At 37.4% G+C, this 15,477-nt stretch overlaps 1 protein-coding gene and 1 non-coding gene across 5 annotated transcripts in view; one reads left to right on the forward strand and one right to left on the reverse strand.

The window, feature by feature from the left end:
- scaf8 (SR-related CTD-associated factor 8) overlaps window positions 1–15,477 on the reverse strand; it is an 86,736-nt gene that overhangs the window by 70,464 nt on the left and 795 nt on the right. For 3 of the 4 annotated variants that reach the window (XR_015778584.1, XM_088087052.1, XM_042501513.2), the window contains exon 2: window positions 15,065–15,148. Coding sequence is in view for 2 of the 4 variants with exons in the window: in XM_088087052.1 (XP_087943178.1) it covers window positions 15,065–15,148 (84 nt within the window). In the remaining 2 variants the exon portion in view is untranslated. Of the gene's footprint in view, window positions 1–11,265; window positions 11,360–15,064; window positions 15,149–15,477 lie in introns of those variants that run through there. The other variant, XM_088087053.1, reaches the window with a different exon arrangement.
- LOC148187480 (small nucleolar RNA SNORD36) lies at window positions 6,080–6,150 on the forward strand. Its single transcript, XR_015778804.1, has one exon. It is a non-coding gene; the product is annotated as a small nucleolar RNA SNORD36 (small nucleolar RNA).

Raw genomic sequence — 15,477 nt, forward strand, 5'->3', positions numbered from 1 at the left:
TCCAACGAAAAGAAAATCCTCAAATTATCCAATAGTCAGCCACTTAACAAAAGAAGTCTATTAAGTGAGGCTTGTTCAAATTAGACCTTTTTTTTCTGTTCACTGTAATTATTGCCAGTTATTTAACAAACATTCAACATCCACGTGTGTTTATGTGAGCAATTAAGAGTGAAATCATCTCAGTTTAACTTAACAAATCTTACAACTGATCACCGCTTTATGATGTTAACTCTTGCTAGATTTAATCCATCCACCCCTGTCTAGCCCAGTAGAGACATTACAACATATAACGTAGCAAGCCATCAAAAGGTGAGTAGACGGCTATTAACTGACAGCCGGCAGTTTGGGAGCTCTCCATATACAAGCTGTGCCTGTTAGAAGCATTAAATGTTTATGACAGTTTGGCTCAGCCTTACATTATAAAATAACCAAAATAGTAGTGAAACACAGACTGATTACCTCGCATATTGATGACCCTCTAAGAAATGTACCATATTGGTGTGTAAAGGTGTAACAGGAGAAAAAAAAAAGCAATGCAAACCACACAATGTTTGAGTCAAAAAACACAAAAATAGTCAATCACCATGGAACCATATTTTGTTTTGTGCAAAATATTGTTTCCTGGGGATTAGGAACCTCTGCTGTAAACTAAAAAGCTGTGCAGACTCTGCCATGCCGTTGTGCATGCTTAAGTTTAAATTCAGAGGTATTTACATTTTTGCACCTTGCTTGCTGCTAAAGACAAGTACATTTTGCCTGCAAAGTCAAAGTCTTGGTAATATAAGGACATTAATATTCCTACTATGTACTGTGGACAGGTTAGCATGAACAATGCCAATCACTGCCAGTCCTAGTTCACAGGTGATCTCCATATCTTTATGGCTGTCTACACATGCTCAGCAGCACAATCACTCTGTGTCAGTCTGAGCCATCCTTTTCATAAGAGGGGGATGATGGTGAACACTGCAACAAACCATGGCGGCTGTGTACAGCTACAATAATCTGTGTTCTGTCTCTAATAGAGTTTGTCCAAAGTTCAGTGGACTGAGAGGCTTGAATTTGGTAGAAAAAAAATGATTGCTCTGAAGATCTATAATGACTCACTCTGTGCCCAGAACATCTGCAAGCAAAGCTCAGACCAATGGTCAATTTGGAGAGCCTATGAATTTCTGAGGTCAAAAAATGTTAATGCAGGTTCATTAAACCAGCATGGTGATACAAAAATACTGAAATTCAAACCTACATGGTGGGTGAGTTGAGAAAAATCTGAAGCCTAATAGGCAGAACTGAAAAAATACACACCTACCTTCGTCAATTGGGTAAAACATGGCTGTGTAGCCTTTTTTGTTTTGTTTTGTACATCACATCTAGAAGGGTTTTAACTAACAGGGCTGAAATGCTACAAATTTGGATTTGAAAAAATAAAAGGATGTGTCTTTAGCCATAGCAATTGATGTAGTTTGGCAACATTTTCCCATTAAAAGTTCAAGTTCAACAATCAGCCAGCAGATGGAGTCAAAGTACAGGAGAGTGAGTGGCCAGGGTTTAAGGTTCTTTATCATAGAGACCATTTAGGGGAATTTTGTAATTTCAGTTATGCCACGAAAAGTCTGTCAAGCAACAGCAGGCATGCTCACAACATATTATGTAAGCCTTGAATCACATATGAGGCGGTGAAAATACACTCTAAATAAGAGAGTGCTGCATGATTTTGTTGCAAAAACATTCCAACAATAAAATTGTTAGTGTTACTGCTAATTATCCACAGCCTAGATATTACACGAGTTAACTCAAACCCATGCCAATTTGGTTTTTAATAGCTTTAATCAAAAAAATTCTTTGTGAGTAAATTGCAAGGAAACCATTTCTCCGATCAATACGCTTTTCACATTCTGTGAGAAAAGATCTAAAACAATATGCACTAGTCTCTGAATCTGAAATAATTAACAGAGGTAAATTTTAACTATGCACATTCAAGGAAAACATACAAGCTCAAAGAAAAGCATGGCCTTTGTTCAGGAATGGCAATAATGGCAATATAAAAAAATTTCTAGACTTTATATAGACAATTTGCAATGCCCTTAAGACTACGTTGTTATAACTTTTATTTCATTTGCTTTGTAGCCTAAAAGCATCTTAGTTGCTATACCATGTGACTCAGAGCCAGCTGTGTGTCCCCACTGAGGCTTGCGGTGACTGAACATTAACAGTGTGAAACTGAATAGTGTTCAGACACAATTAGCATTATTATATTTGGGAATAAAAGTCCCATCTGCACAGCCAACTTTCTAGTTTGGAGTAGCATTTCTAAAGCCTGAAATGTTTTCACTGAAAAGATCCGAGTCCAGTAACTCATGAGAGGACAGACAGCTTGAAGATGCTTTACAGAACCCAACTCAATTACAATGTTAGCAACACAAGCCTTAAAAAAAGCACTATGTAAACAAAAACAAAGTGTATCAGTATTTCCAGTGAGCCAATTACAATATGACAAAACATGATTGCTTGTCAAAACAGTTTTGAAAGTATTAAAACAGGCAGATCACACAATCATTAGTTTGGAGCTGAAAATGATTTCAAAAGCTAACCAAATCTACTGTGGGAGTGGGGTATAAAGTGCTAACGTCCTATCTGAACAGACGACCACAGAGGAAGATAGACCGATTTTATTTTATCTACACTGAGTTGTGACTCTTTCACAGAACAAAGACTTAATTACAAGACTGCTAAGTTTATTCTTAATCAACCAGCAAGCAAGCTGCTATTCCCCCTGTATCAACAATTGTGAGGACAGATCTCAACAACATTATTATGAGCGCACAACCAGTGTCTGAAATTAACTGTTTGACTCACAGGCCAAGGTGGCTGGTAGATGAAAAAAATTGCCTTTTTTGTACCACATTTGTTTCGGTACATTTCGTTAAGATATTAATGTATTATGTTTCATGCAACATGCAACCTTAAGGACAAGGCCAGAGCAAAATCTGAAGCAAACTATTTAAATACTTTGAACTACTCATCACCACACGGTCGCCATGTGAACAAGTTCACTTTGGTAAGCAGTGATGTCCCATACGGTAAACAATACTGCAGAACTAGTGGCGCTTGAGACGTTCAGGTTTTGTGTGTGTTAATTATACCAAAACGCAACAACAAGACTCCCAGCATAATTTAATGCATGACTATTTTGCTACAAACATTTACATGCCAGTGTGGCAGATAGCCTACCAAGATATACTCGCCAAATCAGAAATCTACCCACATTTGGTGTCAGTTTTGGACCCTGCAAACACTCAGCTTAGATAATTAGCCAACTAGACGGGTGCAGTATGCAGCCTTGTTTAGCTAGATAGAAGCAGAACTAAGTTGCTGCGTCCATGTGTATTTGCAGATGAGATGCATGAACTGTCTGGAAGGTAAGAAGATGACAGACACATAACAGCAGGAAACAACAAGGCGTTCCTGCTTGTAACTATCTCATGTTACAGTTAAATAGTAAGCTTAAATGTATTTCTGAACATTTTTTAGGTGCAAAATAGTCAAAACTGTAACAGTATGTTGGTTCAAATTTGCTTAGTTTTACTGTCTGATCTCAGTATTTACTGCCTCCGTTTTTTTGTTTTTTTGTTTTACAATAAAGAGATCAGTTTAGTGCCCACTTCCTGTTCACAAATTCTCGTATTGCAGCTAAAAAGTGCGCTGAAATATGCTTCTAACGACATTTTTGAGGAGAAACACGCAATATAGTAACAGAATCTTGGTTCACATTTGATCAGCACTCCCTGATTTTACAGTCTGATCTGGGGTCTGAGTGGGGTCTAAGTTTGATGAAATAATATTATCGTGAATGTGGTCTTACATGAGAAAAGGAATGGAAATCAAAAACTGAGATGCACTGAGATTCATTTTTTGACATTAAATCTAATTATGAAATTCCCAGATCTTAAACATACTGCAACCCCACAGAGCACAGGCATGTCTCTCACACAAGGCAAAGCCACATGCTCATACACCAGTTGCTGCAGTGTGGACTTGTCTCAAGGCAACTGAACTAGTATATGCACCGCCTGATTAAGTGTACTAAGATAAGAACAACTTTGCAATATATTAACTCCTTATTCTAAGTATATCAGACAAATGATTGTTCAAAATAACACATTCGGCACCGTTTTCACCATTAGAAAGACATAATACAAACTAATGGTTAGGTACATTTAAGTGTGCAGCACATGGGAGGAGAAAAACAGATAATACAAACAGCAGCACAGGCCATAGGCCAGGGTTTCTGATATCTCATGCATATCATTTTTGACCAAATCTGGAAAAGTGCAACATATTTAAATCAATCTTATCATATTGTTCTTAAAAAAAAAAATCCCTGTATGCACAATTTGAAATGTATTAAAACAGGCTAAAGCAAATTTCCACATAAAGCATAGAGCAAACAAAAATTATTTGATTTCAATTCAGCAGCAGTACACCATATTAAAATGTTATGAGCCAGACAGGCTAAGCCGTTCCTTAGGATCATTATCAGTGCTGATCCAGGCATATTTTGATGATGATGTGACTTTTGCTGGAGTCTGTATCAAACAAGCATGATACATTTTGCAGCACTAGATTGTGTTATGTCACTATTGGGGATGGCACTCTCTTAACTGAACTCAATAATTTACGCTTATTGACTTTATATTTTTAAACCCCGACCTTCAGTATTTGGATTAAAAAAAAGGCGTGAGATTAAATAGAGTACATCTGTGATATGTTTAACTAGGCAAACTGTTAACGGTTGATATTAAAAAACTTAGATTGGGGCCAAAAAAACACTTCATCGGGTCATCACTAGTTTTTATTGTGTTTTATTTTGGTGTAGGCCTGAAGCTGACAGAAATTCTTTTAGGTTTTACGTAATGTCTCAACAATCACAGACTAGCTAGATATTTCTATTTTTATTTTAAAATAGTGTTATTATGCATAGGAGTCTATTGACTGGACTTTTTTCCCCCTTTGTCCAGGACACTGAAATCTTACAGGACACATAGACCAGAACCAGTTCTTTTAATAGCTAACTGCATCACTTCAGGCACTGGTTGGATCATGTCTCTACAATGCAAGTGTGATTCTTCCTAATCTGAGGACCGACCTCATTTGTGTTAGGGCTGGGAACTGAAACCTGGCTGGTACCAGACCTAATCACAACGCAGATATTAGTGCCACAAATCAGCTCTAGACTGTGTACATAGTGAGTGTTTGGCCATAAAAGAGGAAGAGCTAGAGAGCATGTGTGTGACACAGATGCATGGCAGTGAAGCTGAAGCTATCAGAGCAGGGTATTTAGTTAAACGTAGCATTGCAGTGTGCCAACAGTTTAGGCTCTTTGGGCTAGTTCAGGCTATTTGGGCCATCAATAGCAGTCCGCAATGGTGTAACCTATACAGCTTTGTATCAGAAACCTTATTGTTATTAACCTCTATCACCGTCCTTCACTCACTGCAGCCAAGCAGCCTGCCTTCCTCCCTGCTGCCTATCATTTTCATTAAGAAGTCACATGCAATAATTAATTGATTTACATGTCGACTGACAAATCGCCAACTAATTTGAAAATCTATTGATTTCAATGACATTTTAACAAAAAATGTCAACATTGTCTTATTTAAGCTTCTTAAATCATTTTTTTGTTTCTTTACTGCTCTATGACAGTAAATTGAAAATATTTGGGTTGTGGACACAACCAGACATTTGAGGATGTCAACTTCGCTAACACCGATTTCCAATTCATGCCATTTTGACACTTTATAGACCAAACAACTAAGTCATTGTTCAATAAAATAATCAGTAGACTCATCGACAATGAAAATAATTTATAACCCTAATAAACGACAGGCCTGTTTGGACTGCAGACTTGTCACAGTAGGAAAAGCACAGGTGTTACTAACAACATAAAAGCATGTCTTGGTTCTTCCTATGGGTCTAAGAGTAAACTGTGTGTGTGATGTGTTAGAGTAAGCCAGCATGCTCAGTACCAGCATGCTATAGCTGAAGCAGCTATATTGAATTCAGTCATCATGTATAATATTATTTACACTGATGCTTTTTCATCTGTTTTTTTTCTGTGAAAAAAACCTTTGAACATTTTATGACTGAGGTAACAGAGTTCAATCCTCCTAACCCCTCTGGGTGTACAATGGGGGACAGCTCCTTCAAGTTCCAATTATGGACTAATGTTACAATTCTTTTTAAGGGCTTTTTTTCAATAATATGGAAATTCATTGTTATTTATCTTGAATCTTTTTTAAAAAATGGGTGAAAATGGTACAAACAATAATTACAATAAACCAGGTGGGATTTCTTGCAGCACTTTTCTTATTCATTTACTTAAAATTATTTCCGTTGAAGGATTCTGGTGCATAATTGGGTGGTTATTTGCACTTTCCCTCTATTTATTCCTTCACGCTCTATTACCAATAGTGCACTCAGAGTTGTCATCACAGCGAGAGGATCTAATTTCCTCCATGATGTCTTACAGCTATTTGCAGCATCTTCTACGAGCATGAGGCACTACTTTTAGATGCACAGGATCATCAAATTATCTGCATTTATATGAGTTTGTCTTTACTTAATTTAATATATTCTCACACAGAGAGCTAGAAATACCGTTTCAATCATAAGTAATTGCTCTCACCAATTTAGTCAATAAAAGTCACGGAAGTTATGCAAATAAAAAGCATAAGAAAAGACACAGGTACCTTTCTCTCCTGCTAAAAGGTTATGACATAATGCTGTTGTCATGGCTTCCATTGCTTGTCATAAAATCAAGCATATCTGGAAATCTGCACATAAACTTTGTATTTTATAAGCAAAATTGTCTAGGAGTCATGTATTATTATTATTTATTGCACATAGGACCTACAGTTAGGTTTATTTCAACCAACTACAGATCATTTATCATTTATCCTGTACCTCATAACTGCTGTAACACTGCAAATTTAGTTCCTTTATTAGTCCACACTGTGGGAGGAAGGATAAAGGATTGCCTTATCTTATCAGTCACAGACTATTTACATGTAGGTCTCAGTAATGATTTTATTGCTCTAATGCACTGTGTATTAAAGGGAGACTTGGGTATTAAAATTGAATCAAATATATGTATATTACAGCAGAGATTAAGGCCTATGATAAAATCCAGTCTCTTTCTTTAGTTGAGACACTATTTGAGAATTCATGGTAATAATACACCTATCTTTTAAGTAAATTGGGAAAGTTTACTGTGAGTTAGACACATAATGCCACATTTACAAAACATCAAGCAGCAGTTCCTTGAACAATCTACATATATTATGGAGGAAAAAAAAGAAATGACTGATCCTGGAAGAGCTCTCATGCTCTGACACTAAAACTTACAACAGGCAAAATTAACTGTTACTGTTTGTAAACACGTTAGCTGTAGAAAGTAAAACTTTGAGCCAACCACAGATTCACTTCCGTGTGATGTTTTGCCTTACTATATTTTCATTTTCATTTTCATCTGTGTGTCTCTTGAGCCCCTTTTAGACTACCCGTTCACGAAAGAAATATTGCACATTTATACTGCCTTGCCGTTCTGTGTAAAGGGACGATTTTGGAATGGGGGGGGGGGCAGCACCGGAGGTAGTCACAGCGCCGAATCGCAGTCTATGTAAAAGGGACAACCGGCAAGACAAAATCATGGGTAGGACAGCTGTGCCATTTTTTTAAAGATTATTTTTTGCCTTCATTTGATAGGACAGACTGTAAGTATAAAAGGGGAGAGAGGGGATGACATGCAGCAAAGGCGTAGAGCGTAATGATGGCGCTGAAAGAGGGGGCTTTTAGATACACGCTGTTTGCTGTCTGCCACCTGTCTTACTATCAAAAGGTATTAAGCCAAAGATAAAAAGTGACTGACTGAATGTGTTGTAAATTACACTAAGTGAATCTTGGTGGAGAATTGTGACATTTGACAAATGCACAAACTACTCAGTGAGGCAACAGGTATAAATCAGATGAATGAACCATTTACCCACATACGATTTCAGGAGGAGTGTTTTTGAGATTGTTATTGTCACTACTGTCCTCTTTTGGGAAGATACATACAATACAAACAACAGACCTGACAAACAGCACAAAAAAAGAAAAGAGCCAGCCATCTTTAGCACAAAGAAGCTGTTGAAAAGCACTACATCTGAGGTCACGTGCTTTTAACGGACAGTTGAACACAAGCTGAAGTGTTAGGCCAGCAAAGCTTGGTTAACTGAAGCCTTGTCGGTAGCTGTGCACTGATATAGGCTAAAAAGCTGATGGACAATAAAGGGCATTACCACTTTTAAAAGTTTTTAAAGCCAAAATGTAAAAAAGAAAAATTGGAAAACACATTTCAGTCTGTCAAACTGATTAAATTGAGAAAAAGTCTGTGGTGATGTAGGTCTCAACAGGCAAGCATAATCTCTCCTCTGACTTAGGTATGACCATCCAGATTTGTTGTAGGGCTGTCACTTTATATTTGAAATTTAGACTACCATTTCAGAGCAAGGAAGAGTAATAATATTCTGTCTGTAGATAAATGTCCTAACTCAAAATTTACAGTGTAAACGCAGAAGGCCACGCAGTGGATGCATTTGTAAAATGCACTGTCAGTCAATTTTACTGCATTCCCTGTTGCCCAATCAGTAATCCAGACTCTTGTTCTCTTCACTAATATAAATGCAAAACTTCCAAGAAATAATGTGTAAAAGCATTTTTAGGACTCTAGATAAAATGAAACCCATCACATTTTTTCATCCTGCCTTTCTTTGTTCCAGTGCCAACTTCTGCCTTGGACAGATTCTACCTAAATTACAGTAATCTGTGTTTCCCATTAATAACTATGGCAGGCCGCCACAGTCTAATTTGTCCCGCCATAGTCTCAACGGAGCTGGACCGTTGATTAGGAGCGGTATTAAAATATATACACCACTGGGTTATTAAGAGTGCAGTAGAGGCAGAGAGGAGCAGCAGAACGTCATGCGCATTAAAAGTGAAACTAAACCGTTCATTCTGCTGGGCATAAATCTCTGTTTCACTTACAAAAATCTGCAAATAGCTCCTCTCATCCATCGATCTGATCAGCTGTGAACGTATCAGCAGAACAATTATCCACCCCACCAGTGACATTCAGCTGTGAAGGATAAAAAAAACTGTGCCTGCTGTGCTGCTTTCATTGACTTAAAAAACGTCAGACATTAGACTGAGACCACAGACTGCGACGCGATGCCCCCTCCCTCAAATTTCATATGGAAACTTTTTTATAAAATGAATCCTGTTAGGATTTATTTTCTCTGTTTTATAGGAATATTCAATTAAATAAATAAATATTAGGCCTACTGACTATATATTGACCTCGACATTTCAATTACCTACTTGATAAAAAACAGCCTTTAATGCTGCTTTCAATTATGATTGAAACTAAAAGTGACACTGAAAGATACTGAAAAAAAAAAATCCAAAAAAATATTAGTATGAAATTGAAGCACTACAACCCCATACGAAAAAGTGTGTCCTGTTTAATACACTGATAGTGTTATATTTTGGTATTAAATCTGAGTCACGGGTAAACATGGAAGTTATTAGAACATTTGCTATTGTTATTATTATTTATTTAAAATAACTGAACTACACATAAATAACGAAATAACAATTCTAAAGTAAGAACAATTTAGTATATTTTTAATCAATATTGGCAAGTTATCATGAAGGTATTGAAAAATAGATTTGTTTTGTGTTATTTAAATAGTAATACACAGATGATCGCTAAGTCCGCACCCAGCAGCTAAACACTTTTGAACCTCAACATTATCAGTTATAAATTTTCGCTTTGTGATGAATGACTATAAAATCAACATGTGGTGTGAAAGCGCCTGAAGTGTCAACTGCTCGAGTTTTGCAGTCAATGCGTAAGTTGTGAAAGAACAAATAAAGTCTGTACACTAGTGCACGCTCCCTTTCACATATGTTTTTGCTTGGTCCAGCACCTAGTTTTTATCACTTTTGGATGTACGCGCTGCTTGAACTTTTCTCAATGCATAAGTTGCCAGTTGTACGAAGTTACATGCACCGGTCCCTGCAGAGCTGAAAATTACATGTACAGCTCACATTTTATGTTCACCGTGGATCTCCAAGACATATATTTACTTCTGGCAGTCAGCCAAAATATCGACATTGCCCCCACATACATATTTTCTACTGCTGAAGCTCTGCGTTTCTCTCAGGCTATTTTTTTTGCCTTAATTTTTTTAAATAAACTTTAAGAATGGGCATCATGGGTTGCATTCAAATTAATTAAAATAAATGACTTGTTAAATCTTATTCAATTAAACTTTTTAAAAAGTGACAGCCCTAATTTGTTGTTAAAAATCAGCATTTGAAATTGTGTCTCAAATACCAAGATCAGCAGATTTGACATTTCCAGTCCTTTCCAAACATATGTGCCATCAGATCACAGCCACACTGTGTGAGCTGAAGCCATGAATCACTGCTACTCGTCAAAACAAACATCGAGGGTTTATGCACCGTGATATAGACAACCCTCAAGGACTGAAATTACCATGTTAATGAATGCTGTCATATTAATGGGATACTAACAGTGGCTTACTCCTAAATGACTAACAACTCTCAGAGATCCAGCACAAAAATACAAAGAACACTCCAAAGTAGTTTCCATCTTAGACCACTCGGCCCTCACCAGCCGATGCCATGGGAAATTAAGTGTATATATGCGATGTCTGTTACACTGAGGATGAATGCTGAATTACTCAGTGTTAAGCTTTAGAGCAGCACTTTGAAAGATCTGGATCCAACCCACAGGTCAACATTTATAATACAAATGGCAACTTGTCTATCTACGTCCTTACAACTCCTTAATTTAAACCTCACACCAACAAATGTTTAATTAGCTCCAAAAATATACAATGAAGCAGCTCAAAGTTTTTCAGGCATAACTAGCAGAAAAGAAAGGTGTTTAGACCTCAGTTAGACCACAACACAAATATTGTTTTCAGACAATTCAAGAGGAAAACAACAAGATTGCACTTAAACTTCCAACACAATCAAGTGCATACAGCCAACATCAACCAATGAATAATAACCAGAGGAAGAGTATGGCCCACAGTGGCAACAGCAAAATCCCCATTTCTCTGGGTGTGTGGGAGCAAATTAAGTTCAAATGATTTTAGTCTTCTTCCATCTTCCTTGTGAAACAACCCATACTCCTACCTAAGCTGGTTAGGGATTCTCTTATCTCTCTGTAACTCTCTCCACCCCATCCTCCTGCTTCACTTTCAGTGCTTTGGGGGAGCTGGGAGAGCTGCTGAGGGAAGGGGAAACGGGTGTTATTCATAAGCAACATAAGGCACAGCAACACCAAAAGCAAAGCAGTTCCTTAAGTAACAAGAGTACAAAAAGGACAAGGAAACACATTATTAGAGGATTTATCATTAAGGACTGGTGTCCTGGACTTTTGCTGCCAAGTCTTGAAATCTTAAATTAATTCACATATAATAATAATAATAATAATAATAATATGTTAAGAAAAATGTAGTCACTCTCGTTCTGCATCTCTTTAGCATCTCAGATAAAAACAAGCTGATTAGTTTTGCATTTCAGGTGAACCATAATCAGAGATGGTCAAAGGCACCGGTGTTGATCAGCTTTTCTCTGAAAGGCTTTTAATAAGCCCAGGGTGCAGGAAACCAGTCATAACTGTAATTTAGTGTAAGCATAAGAGACAAATTATAAAAAATTATTTTGGCTATCCTTTTAAAAACACCCTAGTTATAACACTGCTTAAGAAGAAAATGTGGCAAGTAATGCTCTGCATTTAATTTCTTTTTGTTTACACAGGAGTGGATTATGACTCATACATTGTGGTTTGTTTAGTTACTGACCCCATGTTAATTGTGTCTCATATTGCAGCCATTGCCAATAATGGATTCTGTAATGTTAGGATGTCTACAAAAACTGTGTTTCAGCAGCTGTCTGCACAGTTCGCATATCACTTGATTCACAAGCATAATGTCGACCCCAGGGGTCCTGAAAGGTTTCAAGGTGATTTTCTTCTATTTTACAAGCATAACTACAATGTTTGCATATGATGCACTGAGCGCTATCAAAACATGCGTGACCACAGCAGAGCTGTCAAAATTGGTCAAAATGACGCTTAATTATTCCCTCTAAAAAACCAACAGGTATGAACAATTCAAATATCTAGTTTGCATATTATGTTCATAACACGCCAAACCAATACGAGAGACAGCACTGTGTGTATAGATGTTCTTATTTCAGCATCTACATACCTACATTTTACAAAATTAAAAAAAATAACTACAGACTGTATACAAGACATGGGCATAGTCGCTCTGACATCACCCATAGGTGACTAAGAACCTGAGGACATTGCTGTGGTGGCAACTTGTCAATCACAAGGTAGCAACCCTTCAAAGCATTCCCTGTTTTATCATCTATTTTACTCTAAATGACACAATTATTTACAAAACGGACATCATGCTGTACTGAGGCGGACTTGAAACAAGCAAATGGGACAATAAACTCAATAGGATTAAATTCAATGTTTACTGGGGTAATAAATCAGTTGAGAAATAGGGTCTTTTCGCATTGACCTCTATACAATCAGACTTCTGTTTACAACCATTCGAGTTGCCCCCTATTAGTCAATTGAGAGAAAACAGGTTTAAGGCACCTGTGCATTGGCTTTGCTTTTCCGACTGGAGATAAGCCCTTACTAAGAACTGAGAATGTGCTGTCCCTCACAGTAAGATCATATGAAAGATGCACTAAGATCTTAAAAGTCACACTAAGAAAAGTATAGATGTAACATTGAAATATATGATGGCTGAAATTTGTTTGGCCGCTTCAGGGTCCTGGTATTGTGCATGCTGGCTCACTGTCACTGCCCTAACTTAGTGGAACACATTATTGATGGCTATGTTTTTTATGTCAGTTGTAAAACTTTTTTTTTTATTTTGGCAGAAGCGGCAGCACTCGATTGAGTGCCACATTTTCAATCCTCCAACCAGCATGTCAATGTGCCAGACCAGCAGACCTGTCAGAGTGACCTGAGCCTTTGACTGAATCACGACGCACTGTCAAAAACTAAGAAAAAAACCCTGCATGCGGTTAGTTGAGGTAGAAAACTAATCACGAACTATGCCTAAAATTCTTCAAGTAGATTCTGACTCTCTATTAATATAGACAGACACCAACGACTATACAACACACCATGAATCCTGTCGCATAACTGTTTTGGATGGAGGAGGAATATAGGCTTGCTCATTAATGGCTTTGGTACGGAAAACCTGAAAAATTGGATGTCACAAAAAGTGTCCACATTTTTGTTACATCTGCAAACTTACAGCTTTTGTGTGCGTTATTCAAAGTATTAATAGAGCAGCAAACCTCTATTTATGTAAAGATATAATGGAGTAATGCAGAGAATGAAGTCACTCTACTGCTGTGTGTGATGTGATGTGAGTTGCTCTTTTGTTTGTTGAGGTAAGCCTGTCCAGCAGCACAAGCATGTTAGTGCATGTGCGTATCCAACTGGCTAACGCAACGCAGCCGCTCTGCACTGCACTTATGCAGCAGTTACTGCTGATATTGGGTCAGTGTTTTTGCAGAAGCGTAGCACCCACCCTCTGATTCCCCCCTGGTTACCACTGTTAGCTCTGTCAGCACTGTCACCTTTGGTTAACACTATTAATGGAGTTAGCACCATTAGGTGATAGTTGCCGGCTCAGATGGACTGTGTCCATACCACTCATACAGTCTGAAATTCACATAGAGGGCCCTTAATGCTCTGACAAGTGTATTATCCATGCCACAGTAAAAAGTGACTGCTGCATTCTGGTTAGGCTGTCTGATTTTCATATTATGAAAAAACAAAATCAAAAAACTGCTACTTCCCATACATGGCGGAATTTTTTATGTCCATTGTTCATTTTTTTTCTTCTTAATTTGTAGATCCACTAGGTCTCAATCCTGAGCTGGCCTCTACCTAATAACTCAGACACTTGCTATCATCTATGAATTGTTATTCCAGTTGTATGGACAACTATTCCTGCAGTGCCCCCGCGATGGGCTTTGGTCATGGTCCAGCATAGTAATGGTTTCCTATATGGAAATTCAAAATTAACAAAAACATACAGTAGTAAGCCTAATATGCATCATACTAAAATGTTTTGGCTTGCTTGCTAGTTTAGCCTCTCATCTAAATTCCTCCCACTAACCACACAATGCTTTCTCACTGCCTGCCTTACTCGTGAGCCTACCAAATACGAGCTGGTGAGACATGAGTTTCAGTCTCAAGGCTTTACAGAAAACATGAAAGGTACCAGAGGAACAACAGATGCCTTTGTGCTATTTTTATGTAATACAATTTTCCCAGGTATTTGTGAAAGGATATTGTCTATATATCTGAGCTTACATTGCTTTGTAATCACTGACATAAGGAGAAGATCAGCAGCTAAATGTACAGTGAGGGCATACCACCTCTCGCATCATCAAGTCTTGAGGATAATTGACATCAATCTACAGAAATGCATTTTTGTCTCTGATTCACTGTTAGCTTGAATTTTGCCTGTTGTGTTTCATAGAGCACAAACTGGACATTATTAAAAGAACAGTATTAATGTTTTTCAAATGATGTTCAAAATCAATTTCATATCTCAAGTGACATACTTTAACACAGTTTGTGGATGAAGCAGATGTTATTTGTTCAGTATAAAAAGTAAATATCTGTTCCATTTTTGTTCACTGTCTTTTGTCTCATGTATCACTTTAAAAACAGAATTAGATGCAGGTTTGTCTTATATCATTCACAAATGTTTGTAAACCTAAAACAACCTAGGTTTGAGGATAAAACTATAAAAATCATTTTCACAGCTGGATGGTTATGCATATATATTTGCCATATCATAAGAGGTAGAGAGCATTTCTCTTCAATGACCATTTCTTTATTTCCCACTACCTGCCTCAACCTTTAACACTACATACTTACTTTTATAGCTTTGATTCCAGACTTGGTGATCTGTGTCATCTTGGCCTTGGAGATGGGCGGCTTGTACTCATTCAATGAGTACAGCTGTAAAATGAAATGACAACAAAGAACACACATTGTCAAGACATGTAACTTCCAACAGTCATGCAAAACTATGTGATCAAGCAGAAGTCCAAAGCTTCATCCCCTCTAGTTTGCAAGCTTTATTCAGTAAATGCAAAACCCGTATTTAGGATGTTTATGGCTAGAAAGGCACCCAGTTTATACTGAAAGTGGGCTTGTCTCTGTATTGATACTATCATAACAACATAATGACCGTGCAAAATTCAATTGCAGTCAAGTGTGTAATGCAGTTCGTATTGGTTAAATATGAGTGGATGGTGGAGCCAGAATTTGCATCAGGTATGGAAATA

This window comes from Plectropomus leopardus, chromosome 14, assembly GCF_026936395.1.
Source record: "Plectropomus leopardus strain MGB_pleo_1.0 chromosome 14, ASM2693639v1, whole genome shotgun sequence".
In the NCBI taxonomy this organism is placed as follows: Eukaryota; Metazoa; Chordata; class Actinopteri; order Perciformes; family Serranidae; genus Plectropomus; species Plectropomus leopardus.